Source organism: Carettochelys insculpta, chromosome 2 (assembly GCF_033958435.1).
Source record: "Carettochelys insculpta isolate YL-2023 chromosome 2, ASM3395843v1, whole genome shotgun sequence".
NCBI classification, from domain to species: Eukaryota; Metazoa; Chordata; order Testudines; family Carettochelyidae; genus Carettochelys; species Carettochelys insculpta.
The window spans coordinates 18021715-18041820 of NC_134138.1; the positions used below are offsets into that span (position 1 = coordinate 18021715).

The window sequence follows — 20106 nt, forward strand, 5'->3', positions numbered from 1 at the left end:
CTGACATTAAGGATGGTCTAGAGTAGGGTGCTCGCCTAAGACTGGGGACACTTGAGTTCAATTCCTTTCTTTGCTGCAGACTTCCAGTAAAACCCAACTCATTTAGCTTTTCCACCTCATATGTACAACTGGGAAGATAAAATTTTACTGTGTTACCGACTTAATACAGGTCCACCATTACTGTGCTTGCTATGGGTAGCAGTAAATCAGCCTAAGGCTTTGTGAGACTATATACATTAAATATTGTTTGTTGTTCAGATAAAACAGTAGCCATGGCTATAGAAGCATCTTAGGCATGTTCTACATTACAGTTACGTAAATATAAGGCAGCTTATATTAACCTAATTATGTCAGTGTCTAAACTGTAGCCTTGCTCCTCCTGATGTTCCCCTACGACACCAACATCATAACTCCATCTCCATGAGAGGTGTAGGGCGTCAGTCTCATTGGGGCGTATGCTGTGTCTGTGTAGACACTTACTGACATTGCCGTCTTGTCAGTTTTATTACAGGAGCCATGACATTGATAAGAAAGCTGTGCAGCTAGCATGTGACCCTGCTCCCGGCTGGGACCAGAAACCAGTGTTGCTGGCCCCTGCTCCTGTCTGGGAACATTGGCTGTCTCCAGCCATTAAATTGACAAATTTGCATGGATCCTGGCAGACAGCAGGCAGTATGTGTTTTTGTGTATGTCTATGTGTGCGCCAAGAAACCATGACAACTGAACCCTGTTCCCTGGGGTTGAGGACCCTCAGCAGCTTCCATACACACCTCCTAGCTCCTTGTGGAGAATGGGGAGGCAAGAAGCCCTAGGCAGCTTTCCTGGCTCTTGGCTGGGAACAGGGAGCTGGGGAGGGGGACGCAGCACACTGGGCACCTGTGAGCGAGCAGTGCTCCTGGCAGGAAGCTGCCCGTGGAGCTGAGCTGCTGAGCTCTCAGATTGGTGGAAGTGCTTCTGCTGAGGACGTGTATAACCAACCCAATGAGAGGCATGTGGACATGTACCGCCACAGTAATTGCAGTGATAGCTGAAGATCAAGCTACTGTAGGTCAACTTGGCCACATCTCCATGAGCAGCTTTTCCAGGGAAAACTAGGAGAAGTTTCCCTGGCAAAACCTGTGTAGCGTCTACATGCAAAACGTGCTTTGTCGACAGTTTGTCAACAAAAGCCAGCACATCTGCCAACAGTATTATACCTCTCCCCATTCAAGCATAATGCCTCTCTCGACAGTGTTGTGTCAACAAAACAGCCAGTTTGATGCTCTAGGCCCTTTTGTTGACAGATGGGGCTTCCAGTTCACTGGTCATCCCTGTTTGCAGAGCTTCTGATCAGTCGTTCTGTCAAGAGAGGGCCAGGCTCTCTGGCTGCTCTCTGTTCACAGAGCAGATTGCTCTTTCCATCTGCTTTTGTGTGTAGACTCAATCTGTCAACAGAGGTCCTGTTGGGAAATCTCTTCCCAACAGTGACACCTGTCAATGGAGGCTTCCCATGTAATTTAGCGTAGACATACCCTAAAGTAAGGAGAGACATTATATATCTGAACTAGGTGTCACCTTCAACAGGCAACACCTTTTCCTCAAGGATCTCTTTAAAGAATCCCCATATGGTTTCCAATATCATATTGCTCTTCTAATTGTGGGCCACTTCTGTGGACATTGATTATGTTTCTACTCCCCAACCCACCCCCAGCCCTTTTGTGTGGTTGTTTAAGATAGTGTTTTCCAGTCCAATATGTAGAGCAGAATCATATGGAAATTCTTCTTGGGTGTTTGGTCTGTGCAAGTTCTTGTGCCTGGAATGTTAATTTTAAGATTCGCTTTGCATGTATTTAGAATTCCAAATGAAAACTAAATCAAGAGTTTTGAGTTTCAATTGGTTTTGTATCAAGACAGTAAATTTCAGTAAAAAAGCAATGCACTGGCCCAAGACTGCACACTTCATCTGAGTTTTGATCTTGAACAAAAATTAAAATGATTGTTTTTTGTTGTAGCCATTTTTCATGACTCTAATAATTTTGTATTGACTTTTTTGTCCCTATAGTTAAGGTTACTAATCAAAACTTGTATTTGTTTTTCATCTCATTAATGGCGCACCTGTTATCTGTCTATCCTAACATTTTCTTACAAAACAGTACATGACATCCATGTATAAAACAGGCATGAGGCTGCTTTATTGTTGCATAAATGGGGGTAGGATTTGCTTGGCTGAGAACAAATAGATTTTAAATGTACTGATGGTACACAGAAGCTGTCATTTTATAACAGTATTTTGTTTTTGTAAATTTAGCAGTGGTGGGAATTTGAAAATATACATATATGACCTTCTGTCTAGCTGTCTTATCCCTGATATCAGAAGCATTAGTGCCCCTTGTTATGTTTATGTGTTAGATGCAGTATTAACATTTGCAATATTTGAGCAGAATTGTCTTTACGAAGTTCCTTTTATTTTAAAAACCATAGAGATCAGAGTAACAGCTCAAATTAGTTGACTTTGACCCCATAGCTTTAATTGAGACCAATAAACCAGCTGAATCTGATATGCTACCTGGGCAGTGTTTTCAAAGTGAAATTGCATCACTTTCTGTCTTTGTAAAAGAATACAAATTATTTGTAGGTGCATGGAATTTTATTTATCTTTGGGGGAAAGCAAACAGCTCAAACTCAAAAATAATTCTCAGGTATTATATAATGGGTGCTGCACATTACTGAAATCAAACTCAACTGGGCACTCTTCAGCTCAAATGCTACTCTATGGCTGATAACCTGTGCAGGGTTTTTGACCATCCCAGGGGGTGTGGCAGTTCCTCCTTGAGAATAGCTGGTTAATTTTGCAGATATCTAACCTTCCTATCTAACTCAAGGGAAGAATCTGATTCCTCTCAGCTGGATTGCCATCTGTGGTCATCTCTACAGCACAGCTGTGGTGCTGCAGCTGTACCAAGGTAGCACCATAAAGTATATAATCACTGCATGAAAAGACGTATTTTTAGAACTGCGTGGAGATGGTGCATTTATATCAGTACTGTAACTGCTAGTGAAACACTTGTGAAACATTATTTACAAATATAATAATGATACAAGTATTTCGTGCATCTGAGTAAGTACAGTTAGCCCCACCATTGCCTATTGTACCTAATCTGTCAATCATCACTTTACCAATACTATATGTAGTTTGTTCGTTATAAGGATAAAAATGAACCTATTCTGTGTATGACTAAGAGCCCAGGAAGCAGTGGAAATTTTGTTGATGTTGCTAGACAATATTGGCCTCCCATGGTCCGGCAAACACCCCTCCTCTATTTAAGATACGTTGATGACGTCTTTATGATTTGGACCCATGGCATAGAGACACTAGAAGAATTCCACAGAGAGTTTAACAATCTACACCCCACCATCAACTTATGCCTCAGTTACTCCATGCAAGAGATACATTTCCTAGACACTACAGTACAAATCAAGGGTGGCCTAATCGGTACCATACTGTACCGGAAACCGTATTCCTAGACTTACCTACACCCTTCTAGCTTCCATCCTGCACATACAACTAGATCCATTGTTTACAGTCAAGCCCTTAGGTACAATCGCATTTGCTCTGATCCAACTGACAGAGACCAAAAACTACAAGATCTCTACCAAATATTCATAAACTTGAATTACCTACCAGGAGAAATAAAAAAAACAAATTGACAGGGCCAGACGAATACCCAGAGATCAGCTACTCCAAGATAGGCCCCAAAAAGCAAAGAACAGAACACCACTGGTCATTACCTACAGCCCCCAACTCAAACCACTGCAACAAATTTTTAAAGACCTACAACCTATCCTTAATCGGGATGCCACACTCCAGAAGGCTCTAGGTGACATGCCTTTTCTCTCCTACAGACAACCTCCCAACCTTGTGAGGATTCTAACCAATAGGCACAGTCTATACCGCAGGAATACCAGTCCTGGGACTTTTCCTTGCAACAAAGCCCGCTGCCAGCTTTGTCCACACATCTATTCCGGTGATACCATCTCTAGACCTAACCAGGTTATTCACAGAATCATGAGCACATTCACATGTTCCTCAACTAACATCATATATGCCATCATGTGCCAACAATGCCCAGATGCTTCGTATATTGGACGGACTTCAGACTCTCTCAGACAAAGAGTTAATGGGCACAAAACAGACATCAAAACATTCCTGATCCACAAACCAGTTAGTCTACATTTTAATGGAGTGGGCCATTTCGTTAACGACTTAAGAGTTTGCATCTTATTGAAGAAGAATTTTCAGTCTGCTTTGGAAAGAGAAACTGCTGAACTCTCTTTTATATTCAAATTCGACACATTAACGCATGGTTTGAACTGGGATGCATTTTCTGGGACATTAGAGGGGCTCTTTTGCATACTTGGCTTAATCTAATACTTGACTCCCCCCACTGCCCCTCTGCTTTCTGATTTGCTCACCTTGATAATTTTTTTCTGATTTGTCAACCTTGATTACTGTACTGTGTTTGGTTCTCTATGCCTTAAATCAAGTCTGTTCTGATATGTCTATGGTCTGAAGAAGTGGGTCTGTCCCACGAAAGCTCACCTAATAAATTATTTTGTTAGTCTTTAAAGTGCTACTTGACTGCTTTTTTGTTTTGACAGTCAGTTCCTGAGTGTGCTGGACGAGAGAGGTTCAAACTGTATATGTAGTTGTGGCAGTATCAAGAAATAAATCAATATTCAATTTAGAGAAGAACAAAGAAGTTATAGATCACTGAGATCATGTGCAAACATATTGTACTTAAACATTTTATAGAACAGAATATGGAATGTGAAGCTCCTCGTATGACAAACTGCATAGTTTTCCAGAAAGCTTTTGACAGTGTACTGAGAGAAAGTAATTAAAGAATTATGACTTTATGGAATACTTGCAAAAATAATTAGTGCTGCATATGCATCCAGAAATTGTGATAGCATCAGCTATTGGTTTGCAGTGTCAAGTGGAGTAAGGTAAGGGTTTATGACATCCCCAGTGTTGTTTGGACTGGTCATTGACCGTATAATGAGGAAAATAATTACAAAAGTCTACCAAGGAATTTTATGGACAAATGATAAAACACAATTTGATGGCTTGGCTTTTGCCGATGACAGTGTCTTGCTTTGTTCAACATATCTCATAATGGGAGAGAATATAGCTTTTGGGAGATACAGCAAAATAAATAGGTTTGTTCATCAACAAGGGAAAGACAAAATACATGACAATCAGTATCCCAAAAGTAACCATTAGTGTTTCTGAAGAAATACTTGAAAAAGTAAGTCATTTTCTCCATGGCCATGTCTACACAGGCACAAAACTTCGAAATGTCCATGCAGATGGCCATTTGAAGATTACTAATGAGACGCTGAAATGCATATTCAGTGCCTCATTACCATGCCGCCAGCCGCGGCTCTTCAAGATTGCCGCTTTCACTCCAGCCTGGCTCAGCCAGTTGGGGGTTCTTTTCGAAAGGACCCCGCCAACTTCGAAATCCCCTATCAGCTGTTAGGAATAAGGTGATTTTGAAGTTGGCGGATTCCTTTCAAAAAGGAATTGGTATTCATTTTAAGATTTATTTTAATGTATTTAATTTAATTAATTTTAACATGATTTATTTAATTTAATTAATTTTAACATGATTTCTATTGCAAATGAAAATATAGACACCACCTGGAAAAAGAAAACAATGGCAATCTAGACAGACCTTACAGGCTGGCACTACACTTACCTCTTCTTTCAGCAACTTCATGCTAATGAGCAGTCTCACAATTCCAAATTGCTACTCATTAGCATAATCCTTGGCTAATTAGCATAGCCACATAAGATCTCACTGCAGGCACCGTATGCTGCTGGCAGACTACAGGCTGTGTAGACCTGTCTCTGCCGGCTAAAAGCCCCTCTGTCACCACCTCCATATGCCTGAAGTAGGTCTACACAGCCTGTATTCTGCCAGCAGCAGCCTCTGCTGGCAGTTAGATCTCATGTGGCCATGCTAATTAGCCCTGGGATTATGGTACTGCACAACCATTTGCAATTGCGAGATTGCTTGTTAGCTTAAATTGCTGGGAGAAGAGGTAGGTGTAGCCCCAGCCACACAGAACAATAGACAGGGGCCAGAGCCATCAACATGACACTCAAAAGCCTGAACAGACTGGCAGAAGGTGAAATAAATGTCAGAAATTGGTTGACATCCTGGGCAGAGGGAGCTGGCGACAGAGGGGGTTTTTGCCGACAGAGGCACATCCACATGGCCTGTTTACTGCTAGCAGTATGCGATGCTAATTAGCCATGTGATTATGCGAATGAGCAGCCATTTGCAATTGTGAGACTGTTCGTTGGCATGGAGCTGCTGGGAGAACAGCTCTGTATAGATGTGCTACCTGTGTGCCTAGAGCACGGGAAGGACAAGAAATAGATGTGGCAATCTTAATCAACATTCGCTAGCTTAGCAACAAAGGGTCCTGTGGCACCTTATAGACTAACAGAAAAGTTTTGAGCATGAGCTTTCGTGAGCACAGACGTGAGCATCTGATGAAGTGAGTCTGTGCTCATGAAAGCTCATGCTCAAAACTTTTCTGTTAGTCTATAAGGTGCCACAGGACCCTTCGTTGCTGTTGCAGATCCAGACTAACACAGCTACCCCTCTGATACATTCACTAGCTTAGTAACAGAGAGATAGCCGTGTTAGTCTGTGTTCTACCAAAACAAAAAAGCAGTCATGTAGCATTTTAATGATGGACAAAATAACTTATTAGGTGATGAGCTTTCGTGGGACAGTCCCACTTCTTCAGATCTATAGCCTTACTAGAACATATTCAATATATAAAGCAAAGAGGTCCACAAATTGTTATCAAGGTTGACAAATCAGAAAAATTGTTATCAAGGTTGGCAAATCAGATAGAAGAGCAGAAGGAGGTGGGTGAAGGGTGGGGGAAGTTAAGTGTTTGGTCAAACACTTGGTTTGAACAGGGACAGCAATTACGTGACCTATTATAAGGATTATTTTGCATACTTTGATGTTTGACCAAACACTTAAATTCCCCTACCCCTTATCCCCCTCTTTCTGCTCTTCTATCTGATTTGTCAAACTCGATAACAGTTTTTGGACCTCTGTGCTTTATATATATTGAGTCTGTTCTGGTCAGGCTGTAGATCTGAAGAAGTGGGTCTGTCCCACTAATGCTCATCACCTAATAAATTATTTTGCTAGTCTTTAAAGTACTACATGACTGCTTTTGTGTTTTGATGAATGAGCTTAATATATATCAGAGAGGTAGCCGTGATAGTCTGTGTCTTCGAGAACAACAAGAAGTCCTGTGGCACCTTATAGACTAACAGATATTTTGGAGCATAAGCTTTCATGGGCAAAGACCGCTTAATGCATTTGATGAAAGCAGGTCTTTGCCCATTAAGCTTATGCTCCAAATTACCTGTGAGCCTATAAGGTGCCACAGGACTTGTAGCTTAATATATGTACTTTCTGTGTGTAATCATTTCAGTTTTATATGGCAGTTCAAAACTTTGCTCGAGTAGTCTTAAAAATCAAAAGAACCAAGAAACTTAATAAAAGCCCAAAACACTAGCTGAGAAGTTAAGCAAACCACAAAGCCAGGGAATTCAGTTATGGTTTCTATAGCAACTGTAACTTCACCATATTGCATCTTTTATTAAGGCTTAAATTATAAAGTGTATTCGATAATATTAAAAACTAACAAACAAACACAAACAAACAAACAAACAAACAAACAAACAAAAAAAGCCCTCCATACACACTCTGGTCCCAAATTGTCAAGTATCAGAGGGGTAGCTGTGTTAGTCTGGATCTGTAGAGCAACGAAGGGTGCTGTGGCACCTTATAGACTAACAGAAAAGTTTAGAGCATGAGCTTTCGTGAGTTAACTCACTTCTTCAGATGCTGGTCCTGGAAATCTGCAAGGCCAGGTATAAATAGGCCAGAGCAAGGCTGGGGATAATGAGGTTAGCTCAGTCAGGCAGGCTGAGTTGTATTGTCATCAGTAGATCTGGAGGTGTGAACTCCAAGAAAGGGGAAGCTGCTTTTGTATTTAGCCAGCCATTCACAGTCTTTGTTTAATCCTGAGCTGAGGGTATTGAATTTGCAGATGAATTGTAGCTCAGCAATTTCTCTTTGGAGTCTGTTCTTGAAATTTCTTTGCTGCAGGATAGCTACTTTTAAATCTGCTACTGTGTGTCCTGGGAGATTGAAGTGCTCTCCTATGGGTTTTTGTATATTGCCATTTCTGATGTCTGATTTGTGTGCATTTATTCTTTTACGTAGGGACTGTCCAGTTTGTCCGATGTATATGGCAGAGGGGCATTGCTGGCACATGATGGCGTAAATTATATTGGTAGATGTGCAGCTGAATGAACCCACGATGGTGTGGCTGATCTGGTTAGGTCCTGTAATGGTGTTGCTGGTGTAGATATGTGGGCAGGGCTGGCAAAGAGGTTTGTTGCATGGATGGGTCCCTGAGTGACTGTGGTGCGGTGTATAGTTGCTTGTTAGGATATACACTATACAACTATACACCGCACCACAGTCACTCTATCTCAGGGACCCATCCATGCAACAAACCTCGTTGCCAGCTCTGCCCACATATACACACCAGCAACATCATTACAGGACCTAACCGGATCAGCCACACCATTGTGGGCTCATTCAGCTGCACATCTACCAATGTAATTTATGCCATCATGTGCCAGCAATGCCCCTCTGCCATATACATCGGACAAACTGGACAGTCCCTACGTAAAAGAATAAATGCACACAAATCAGACATCAGAAATGGCAATATACAAAAACCCATAGGAGAGCACTTCAATCTCCCAGGACACACAGTAGCAGATTTAAAAGTAGCTATCCTGCAGCAAAGAAATTTCAAGAACAGACTCCAAAGAGAAATTGCTGAGCTACAATTCATCTGCAAATTCAATACCCTCAGCTCAGGATTAAACAAAGACTGTGAATGGCTGGCTAAATACAAAAGCAGCTTCCCCTTTCTTGGAGTTCACACCTCCAGATCTACTGATGACAATACAACTCAGCCTGCCTGACTGAGCTAACCTCGTTATCCCCAGCCTTGCTCTGGCCTATTTATACCTGGCCTTGCAGATTTCCAGGACCAGCATCTGAAGAAGTGAGTTAACTCACGAAAGCTCATGCTCTAAACTTTTCTGTTAGTCTATATGGTCCCAAATTGTGATTGCTGTGTCAACCATGTCTTTGAGATTCCTTATTTCTGTGTATGGAATAGCATAATGCTATTTTACTCGTGGTTGATCAATTTAGCTATTCTCTTTTGGTGAAAATAAGCTCATGATTATAAGTAAACTTGCTGGTTAAAAGACTGGTAAAGTTAACATATACTCATTTGCTGACAGAAGAAAAATAGTGTGACTAAGATACGAGTAAGGGGGTTATGTTAAATTTACAAATATTTAAAAGGTGGAAATTCAATTGTGATGAGGATTATTAAAGTAAAAGGGAAAGTATCATCAAGATCTTTCTATAGAGAAAGATGTATTAAGTTGTGGTGCAGCCTCTGATATGAAGTGTCTGAAACCCTATCGTATAGAATGTATAAACTGAACTGGAAAAAAAACACTGCCAGATTGTACAGGAGACTGTCCTATGCATTGTCCACAAAGAAATGAACTGAGAGATCTAAGAGGTCTCTATCATTTCCCACTTTTATAATTCTGTGTACCAGATGGACCTCTCAGAACTCTCTTCATGTCCTGTCATTGTTCCTCATGCTGTCACCAGAAGCTATGGTGGTGCAGTAACATTGCCAAGACTGGATATAAACGGAGTACTCAGACAGACCACCTTCAAGACGGTCAGGGCTGTCTCCCCTCTCTGACGCTCTGAGTGCAGACATCCAGGTCCTGCAAAAAAACAAACAAACAAAATCTTAAAATACTTTGCCTTTTTAGGCTTTGCTTAATAAAGCTCCACAAGGTCACAGATTCCCTGACCCTGGTAAGTAGTGCCAGCACCACCAAATGAAAAAAGCCTCCCATAAAACCCAGTAAGACACACTTGGATATCTCACTGTGAGGCAACCCCCAAGCTTCATCCTTTCCTTAGAAGATAGCTTTGAAACAATGAGCTGTAATCTGACAGCTGACCTTCTGGTCTAGGCACGTACACAGACATTCCTCTAGGACACAGGAATCAAATCATTGCATTAAAAATTGTAGTTTATTCACAAAACAAAAGATGGAAAAATACCAAGAAAGTAAATAAATATACTTAGTTACTAGATGTAGTCAAAGCAACTCAAGATTATCAGTATTAGAGCACAGAGAATTACTTCCTTGGGATTCAGTTTAGAAGATACAGAGTACAGGGAAAAAAACCATTGACTAGTCTGAGAAATCCCACATCAGGGCCGTGTCTACACTAGCCCCAAACTTCGAAATGGCCATGTAAATGGCCATTTCGAAGTTTACTAATGAAGTGCTGAAATACATATTCAGCACCTCATTAGCATGCGGGCAGCCGCGGCACTTCGAAATTGATGCAGCTCGCTGCTGCGCACCTCCTCCTAATGGGGCTCCTTTTCGAAAGGACCCCGCCTACTTCGAAGTCCCCTTATTCCCATCTGCTCACAGGAATAAGGGGACTTCGAAGTAGGCGGGGTCCTTTCGAAAAGGAGCCCCGTCGGGATGAGCCACGCGAGGTGAGCTGCATCAATTTCGAAGCGCCGCGGCCGCCCGCATGCTAATGAAGCGCTGAATATGCATTTCAGCGCTTCATTAGTAAACTTCGAAATGGCCATTTGCGTGGCCATTTTGAAGTTTGGGGCTAGTGTAGATATGGCCCAGATCCCAAATATGAATAACCTGACTGTGTCTAACTAAACATTTCCTTTCTACTTAACGTATCCATCCTCTGATTATGAAGTGGCCAGGATCCTTACTGGATTCATCAGCATTTTTGGTGTCTGTCTGCTCCAGTCACAGAACCAAGACAAAGACCCCTCAGACTGCAGTTGTTCCTATTCAAAAAAAGATTCTTCTCTCCCCATTAGCTTGACTGGCTGTCAGCCGCAGAGACCCCCTCCTCTCTCTGGGTTTAGCCCTTTCACAGGTCTTCATTCATGACAAAGACCTAGCTAGAGATTGATCTGTGTCGTGCTTTATCTGCAAGGAGGCTACATCTCTTTGCATTTGTGAAAGTGAGGATGATGATTTGTTTCAGATGTGAACAGCCACACTCCTCTTTCCCACTGGCAGGAACACAGCAGCTGAAGCAGGGTACAGCTCCATGTGGCCCTCTACATACTCAGCAGCAGCAGTGAAATTGCAGACACCCCTGAGAACCATTCTACACCCCCACTTTTAAGACTGTCCTAATTTACAGAGGTGAATTAGATTTAACACAATGCATACAGTCCCCTTTGTTCTTTTCTTGTGTTTGAAGAAACTGTTGTCTCTCTTCAGACTATAATTATTGTATTTTTCCAAATAAAAACCTCTTTGAATTCATCGTTTTCTTTTTCAAACAATTTGTTCAGCTTCATCTCTTCTTATTTATTGATTAGAGCATTATTGAATTTTGCAGTATTTTGGTAAGCTCTTTTAAATTCCTAACAGATTTATGATCAATGCTGACTGACTCTGTCAGAATTATCCCATCTGTTTGTCATCCTGGTAGAAGACTAATCTTTTAACTCTTACGTTAGACAAAGCATGCATTAATACTTTATGCTAACTTCTTCCATCATTTGCATCTGGCCTTGAATAGGAACCCAGAGAAGGAACTGTGCTTCCTCTTCCTCCTCCTCCTCCTTCCCATCATCATCATTATCATCATCATCATCAATAACTGTGGGCTCAGCGCCTGTTGGTGTCTGATGCCTCTGTCACTATTCCTTTCCATCTTTCCCTGTCCAGTGCAGAGTGGCTTAGTTTTTGTAGACTAGCTCCGCACCAATCGACTATATCATCTACTCATTCTCTGTGGGGTCTGCCTCTCCTGTTCAAACCATCCATTATGCCAAATACCAGGGTCCTAATTTTTTGTTCGTCATTCATTCTGCCAATTGCCCAAATAGTTGTAGCTTCTGTTCTATAACCTTCTGCAGCAGGTTCTCTTTCAGCTGTATCTTTCTATATAATTCCTCATTGGTGACCTTCTGCATCCATCCTATTCTCAGAATCTTTCTATAACAACTCCTTTCAAATGCCAGTATTCTTCTTTTCAAATCTTTTGTTATCACCCATGTCTCACATCTGTACAACATGCTGCTGCATACACGTTTTCAAGACATTTATCTTCATTCCTAAGCTAATTGCTTTGCTTTTCCAGATCTTATTCATTGCCTTCAAACTCACTCTTGCTTTTGCTATTCTAGTCACTATCTCCTTCTTACAGTCCAGATCATATGTTATGTTGCTCCTCCAATATGTGAACTTCTACATTTTGTATTTCAATACCATCTACACTGATCTTCCTTCCTATTTCCTTATCTCCAAATACCATTGTTTTTGTTTTATTGATGATCATAATCAGTCCATACCGCTTCCCTTCTTGTTTAGCACCTGCACCATTTTACTAGCTTCTGCTCATCTTCAATGATAACTATATCATCCGCAAACCTCAAGTTGTTAATTCTTTTCTCGTGCACAGATATCCCTTCTGCCTCTTCCTTGATCTTGTCCATCACTCTCTCCAGATGCGTGATGAAGATACTTGGCGATATTGGATCTCCTTGTCTCTTACTTCTACTTGTTTTAAACCAACTTCCCAACTCCCCGCATGTTCTCACCGCTGCCTCTGCATTGTCATTGATTTCCTTCTGTGCCTCAGAGAGACTGAATTGCTTCTTTCCCTTGTTTTGGGGGAAAGTAATCTACTAATGACCAGGGCATGTGGAAAATTAAAAGCACAATGTACCAGCTTGTAATATAATAGGAGATACACATCTCCTAGAACTGGAAGGGACCTCAGGAGGTTATCTAGTCCAGTCCTCTGCCATCTTGGAAGGACCAAGCACAACCCCAGATGTCTCTTTGCCCCAATCCCTAAATGGCCTCCTCAGGGATTGAACTTACAACCCCAGGTTTAGCTAGCCAATGCTCAAACTACTGATCTATCCCTAAGTTGTGCTGTGGGGTGCCTTGGGGAAGGTGGAACCATGTGTGCTTCTCAGTGCTCCTATGGGAGAGTTGGAAGCGGGTGGAAATAGATGACCAGTCCTGGCTCTTCCCTTGTGTCTCCCATGGAGGTGCAGGGAAGCTGTGTAGAAGAGCAAGTTAGTAGATGTTATTTCCCCATATGGCAGTGCAGCTGTGTGGGGCTGGTCCATGGTCTGACCTTTTGGTTGTAGCGCTTGAATAGAGCACAACAATAATAGCTTTAGAATGTGTTTTTTCGTTTAGTCCTATGGCAACTGTTCTGCCTTCAAATTCAAATTTTCCTCTTATTTTCAGAGGTGTCCCTTCCAATCAGGCTGAATCTTGACTGTGAAATTGTGGTTCCAGATGTAACTGGTCAAACATAATCAGCAGTAATCTATTACACTGTATTAATTTACAGACTTGGATGTTGTTCAAATGGTGATGTTATTTAAAAGTGAGTGAGTCTAAATGGCATACTGAGATGACCAGATGGCAAGGAAGAAAAATAGTGTGAAAATTCCCTCCCCTGCAAATGCATATTCTGCAATGACCAGCCCTCCCATGGGCAGCCTAGGTGTTTTAGGTCTGTTATCATTCTAAGGCTATGGCTATACTGTAGCTATAACTCAAAATAACTTACACAATTTATGCAACACAATTTGCATAATTTATTTCGAGTTAACTTATTTTGAACTTGATGCTGTCCACATCATACAACAGGGGTACTGGAATACCAGTCTCAAAATAGTATTACTGCTATTTTGAGCATGGTATTTAGATGCAGAGTGGCTATTTTGGGATATATTTGTATCCCGCAATAGCAACTACAGTGTAGCCATAGTTTAAGGTTTGACACACAACAGCTTACCACCTTAAATGGAACTACCCAAACAGATTATTTAAAGCACACTGGGTTTGATTAAACAGTAAAGCAAGTTTCTTAACAAAAACAAAAATCCCAGGGGCTTTTAAGTGAGAGTAAGTGTATTCAATACAATAAGAAATATAAGAAAAATATAATGAAAATATCCTACCAAATACCATGCTTCCTACTAGAACTTAACGAAGTAGAATTGAGTTAATGAGAAGATCTTGCCAGATACTTCAACAGCTTTACTGACAAACTTGGAGGTCACAACCTCTCCCCTGAAGTTGCATGGCTGTTTCTCTTATCTCCTTCAGCTCAAAGGAGAGGCAGAGAGTGTTGTTTGCTCCTCAGTTTTATAGTGCATTTTCCTTTTGAAATTTGATCTGAAAGTTGCTTTTACAAAAAAGTTCTTTGTACTGGAGAGTAAGACACAAGAAATCTCCTGGTGAAAAGCCCTATGTTGCTTTTTCCTCTCCTATTTGTTGAAGTGCAGATCTCCTTTGTCCTCTGCCTTTCTCCTTTCATTTTCTGAAGGCTTGACCTGATTGGTGGCACTACTGTAAGCTATATTTGATCATAGAATGAAAAGGCTGGAAGAGACCTCAGGAGATCATCGAGTCCAGTCCTCTTCCCAAAGCAGGATCAACCTTAACTAAAGCATCCCAGCCAGGACTTTGCCAACCTGGGACTTAAAAACCTTTAGGGATGGAGATTTTGCCACCTCTCTAGGTAACGCATTCCAGTGCTTCACCACCCTCCTGGTGAAATAGTTTTTTTTTCCTAATATCCAATCTAGACTTCCCCCACTGTGACTTGAGACCATTGCTTCTTGTTCTGCCATCCGTCACTATAGTAATTCCTCGAAATGCACGATTTCTCAAAATCCCGCTCTCCCCAGCCCCACACAGGCCTGGTTCACCCCCACTCCATGTGGCCCTGGCTCAACTCCACCTCCTTGTGCCCAGCTCTGGCTCAATTCCACCTGCCCACACATGGCTCCATCTCACCCAACCCATGCGGTACCACCTCTTTCCCCTGCAGGGCTGCATGGACCCAGATCATCTCCACCCCCCTACCCCACCCTGCAGCCCTAACCCACTACAGGCTTAACTCCTGTGCCCCCTCCCATGGCCCCAACCCACTACCAGGCTTAATCCTCTCCCACTACCCGTCACCCCCCAACCAAAGGACTTACCTTTCAAAAGGAGCTCCAGGTGCTCCTGCTGCTTCCCTGGCTGCAGAACGTGTGTTTCATCGGGGGGGGAAAGGCCACCCCCCAACTTACACAAAATTCAAGTTACACGAGGGTGCGTGGGAATGCAACCCTCACATAACTCAAGGGACTTCTGTACTGAGAACAGCCTCTCTCCATCCTCTTTAGAGCCCCCTTCAGGAAGCTGAAGGCATCTTATCAAATTGCCTCTCTTCTCTTCTGCAAACTAAATAAACCCAAATCCCTCACCCTCTTCTTCTAGGTCATGTGCTCCAGCCCCTAATATTGTAGCTGCCCTGCATTGGACCCTCTCCACTGCATCTACTTCCTCTCTGTACGGAGCGCCCCTGAACTGGACACAGTACTCCAGTTGTGGCCTGACCAGAGTGGATAAAAGGAGAATAATAACTTTTCTAGATCTGCTGGAAATGCTCCTCCAAATGCACCCCCATGTGCTATTAGACTTCTTGGCTACAAGGGCACACTGTTGACTCATATCCAACCTCTCATCCACTGTAATCTCCACGTCCTTTTCTGTTGCACTGCTACTTTGCCAGTCAGTCCCCAGCCTATAACAATGCTTGGGATTCTTCTGTCTCAAGTACAGGACTCTGCCCTCGTCCTTATTGACTTCATCAGGTTTCTTTTGGCTCAATCCTCCAGTTTTCAGATATGCAAAACTTAAAGGGGAATTTCCTTGTTTGTTGCATTAAGATGAAAAGGGATTTGCTTAAAAGAATGTAGTTAATTGGTTTGTGATTATCTACATTTCTCTGTTACTATTTCAAACATATTTTGAATACACCTTTTTTGTTTTCTCCTGCCAGATCTCTTATCAGAATCACGGTCCTACATAACAGGGGTATCAGCATTTTCCTTCAATCATGTATGTCCAAAATTCAGGTATTGAGGGTGATTTGGAAGTGCAGTGTCTCAGCAAGAACTCATGAACAAAGGCACAATGCCTTCACGAGAGCAGGAGAATACACTTACTATATGATATGAACCTTTACTTGGGTGCAGCCTCTGTTTTCCCTGTTTCCCAGACTCTAGGGAGTGGAGTGCTAGATATTTGGCAATTGTGCTCAACATTTCTGTGAACAGGATCGAGCCTTATGCCCTCACTCCCTTAGGGTAAGATTTATGTATTTAATTTAGCTCGATAAAATGAAACCAAAATGGTGGCTAGCCTGAAAACCAAAGCAGACAGATTAAATCAGTAGTGAAACATTACCATATGCAACAGGAACTAATCAGACTTCACAAAAAATGGAAAAGTTGGTGAAAAGTATCTCACCTTTCCTGAACATTACCCAATCAAGCAACATTCTCTCTGTAAAAGCTCCCATGAGGTGAAAGTTCCTTGTCTTTCAAATGAATTGTAATGACCCCTGAAGATTTGAGGGCATATCAGCCCTATTCAGGCTTGCTCAGACAATTCTCTGGACTCAAGAGGTTTAGGAATAAAAATACCTTTTACCCTAACCTTAGCAACAGCAGTGGCTCTGCAGCAGTGCTAGAGCAAGGGACAGTTTGTTAATTTTTGGCTCCATGTACAAGTGAACTCCTGTCTGAGCAATATGTGATCTATCATTCTTGTGCTGCTTGTGACAAAATGAGCATACGACTGTCCCCCTCCCCGCTCCAAAAAATCCAACTACATCTAACTCTATTGAAAAAATCAAGTTAAAAATCCACTTCTTTCACTTAAAGTTATCTAAGGTATTACTTGTTGGGTGAGTAACCTTGTGAACTTTTGTGGTTTTACAGTCATGTTTTCATGCTTTTTATTTCCTTCCCACTTGCTATTGCTGTGTGGCAAGTTTGAAAGAAAACTGACTCTACAGGGCCAATGAAAATAACTACATACAAAAATGTTTCAAAAATTCACAAAGTACCATTTAAAATGAAGGCTTAGTTGCTGCAAGTAATAATTATGTTTGCTGTGTTTGTATAGCATCTACCTTGGTGAGTTCCTGGCCCATGTGCTGCGGAAATATAAATAATAAATAATTAATTTCTATACAGAAGCTAGACTTTTAACTTTGTCCTTTTAAATGTTTAATTTTCTTTGAATAATTATAACAATAATAATAGTAATAATTGTTTGGGCCTCTTACAATGTTCGTACCAATTGTTTTCAAATCAAGGCCAGAATAAGTTTTGTTATGTGCACCAAGGCATGTGTGGATGTGCATGACCAACAGAAACACATGCTGCCCACTGCTGGGGTCTGTGAGCACTCTGCTGATCAGCTGGGCAGTAGTTGAATCTTTTCTGGGTAGCCACCCAAGTGCTCAACTTACAGGGAACACTGATCTCTTCCATTTTTGTATGTGACTATCCACTTCTTTGAATGCTTTTTGACAAATAAATCTTTAAGTAACCCACATCGCCTGAGAAGCTTGATTATTCTTGTGTGATCTCATGTGTTGTAATGGTGTTTTGTTTCTTTATGCATTTTTTAAAAAAATTCCTGTAAAATCTTTTTGTTAAATGAATGGGGTGGAGTAAATATTTGATTGAGTGATCTGGGTCCCATATCAAAAATACTTGAAGAACCCATCTTCCTTGTGACTAATACAGCTCTTCCATTCTTTCAATGTATTTTCTCAAGTGAACAAGTTAGAACTGAATGAGGACATTTTTCTACTAGCTGCTGACTGAACAGTTATTATGGGCAATAAGAATCTGATCAAATAAGGATTTGACTTTGATGGACAATGGGTCGATCCCGAGAGAAATTACCTAAAGGTCGTCAAGATAGCTATGCACAGGAAGGGAAAAATGGGCTTCAGTACCAGTGAAAAAAGCATACCAAGTTGCGTAAACCTTTTGGTGTGGTTTTCAGAAGTACCACGTGATTTTTTTTTTTTTAACAATACACATGACTCTCATAGGGACTTTTGCTGATAGATCTCTCACATACTTTTAAAAATGCCACCTTTCATTTTCAAATCTACTTTCTGTAATGCATATATTCATTACCCTACCCTCTTAGGCTGTGTCTACACTAGCTCCCAACTTCAAAGATTATTAATGAGTTGTAAAGAGACTTCGAAGCAGCCTGGGCACTTCGAAGTACCAGGAGGTTAGCCGCAGCTACAAGCATGCCAGCATTTCGAAGTTTAACACTTCGAAGTTGCCGCTGGGGAGAATTAGCTTAATGAAGTGCTGCATATGCACTGCAGCACTTCATTAATAATCTCCCAGTGCCCTACTTACCATGCTCCCTTTGAAGTTGGGACCAAGTGTAGACACAGCCTCGATGTTTTGTTCTACTGCCTATTTTTCTGCATTACAATTGGTTCATGCATTAGAAAAATAACATCCAGTGGACTGGTGCAGTATTGCCCCATTTTGACCAATAATGTTTTTTCTTCTACAAAGGCATTAAATATTCCCTCACTCTTTCTATGGTGTAAGCAAATATGTAAAAACTTTTCACTTGTACATAGTTATGTTCTTTTTGATGTTTGCTCTTTAGGTAATGATTCTGACGTTGACCTTGACAGGAAGGAAGATGAACGGGAAAAACCTCCAAAGAGGCCACGGACACAGAAAACTGAGAAAGCTCTATCAGCAAAGGAAGGCGACCAGATTTCAGGAGCTAAAAATCCAATAATAACAGTGGTTTTGAAAGCACATGATGTTATTCCAGGTAACTGAAATTACTCATTTTATAATCTGATTGATTTTCAGTTCATGGGTATTATTTAATGCTCACAAAAATATAAAATAAAGTAATTGGAATGAAATTAATGTGTAGAATATTTGCAATCTGAACATCAGCACTATGTAATATCTGTTGGCCATCACTTTATAAAGGTTCATGCCTCATGGGGCAGTTACGTAAGATTCAAAGCTGTCCTCAGATTTCTTTAGAGGGCTGATGTAAAGGTGTGAAAGAACATTTGGGGATTTAATAAAAAATAGCTGAGTTTATACAGAGTAATACAATTATGTGAGGAATACTAAAAGGAGCTGAACATATGAATGATAAATCAATAGAGTAGAAAACCATTCTTCTTCATACAATTGAAGCATCATATTTTTAGAACCTTGATTTTGAGTACATCTACCTCAAATATGTGTGCAAATATGGTATTTGCAAGCACAAACGTTAAATAGGTATCTAACTGGACATTTATGCATACAATGTGCACATGCAGTATTTGAGTGTACAAATAAGGAGTGCAAAAACAAGTATGTTTCTGTAAATCAAGTACTTGAATTGATATTTACTTGAGTACTTTATGGCTGTGTGCAAAGTCCTTTGCACTTCTGTAGTGTCACAGGATTTCAGACTTCTTTACATATGTTAATTATTGACTCGTTAAAGCCAGACCAGGGAATTTGTCTGTTTAGTCCCTTTTTGTTGGGTGTTGGTTTGCAAGGGCAGTTTGATAGTCAATATCTTGGGATAAGGATGGCTCGGAAGGGAAGGTATGGTGTTGCTAAATTGAGATTTTATTACAAGTATAAAATATTTATCATTTAGACCCAGATATTATAGTCAAGTGATTTTTGTGAGAATTTCAGCTGGTGGTGATAGTTGTTGTTTAAATAATTTTTAGGCTTTGTGTTTTCAGAGATGACCCTGGAAAGGGAACGTGCATTTATCTTAAAGAAGCAGAATCAAATAAAACAGAACCTTATAATTTATTTTTTTAAGTTAAATTTGTATTTTGAAGTCTGACTGCTGGTTTTTTAAAGCATGCGATGTGCAATATTTTAAACAAGAAAAAAAGTATGAAAAATTAGCCAGACTGCGGAGGAAAAGAGAAGTGAAAATTATATATTACCATAACTCGTTTCAATGTATTGAGCTCATAGGGCATATTATACACAAATGTCTCTGGTAAA

At 40.9% G+C, this 20106-nt stretch overlaps 1 protein-coding gene across 2 annotated transcripts in view; it reads left to right on the forward strand.

Annotated features, from left to right (window-relative positions):
* The window catches only part of ZFAT (zinc finger and AT-hook domain containing), a 188457-nt gene that overhangs the window by 60693 nt on the left and 107658 nt on the right, over nt 1-20106 (forward strand). For both annotated transcript variants that reach the window (XR_012644333.1, XM_074986624.1), the window contains exon 4: nt 18728-18901. Coding sequence is in view for 1 of the 2 variants with exons in the window: in XM_074986624.1 (XP_074842725.1) it covers nt 18728-18901 (174 nt within the window). In the remaining variant the exon portion in view is untranslated. The remainder of the gene's footprint in view (nt 1-18727; nt 18902-20106) is intronic.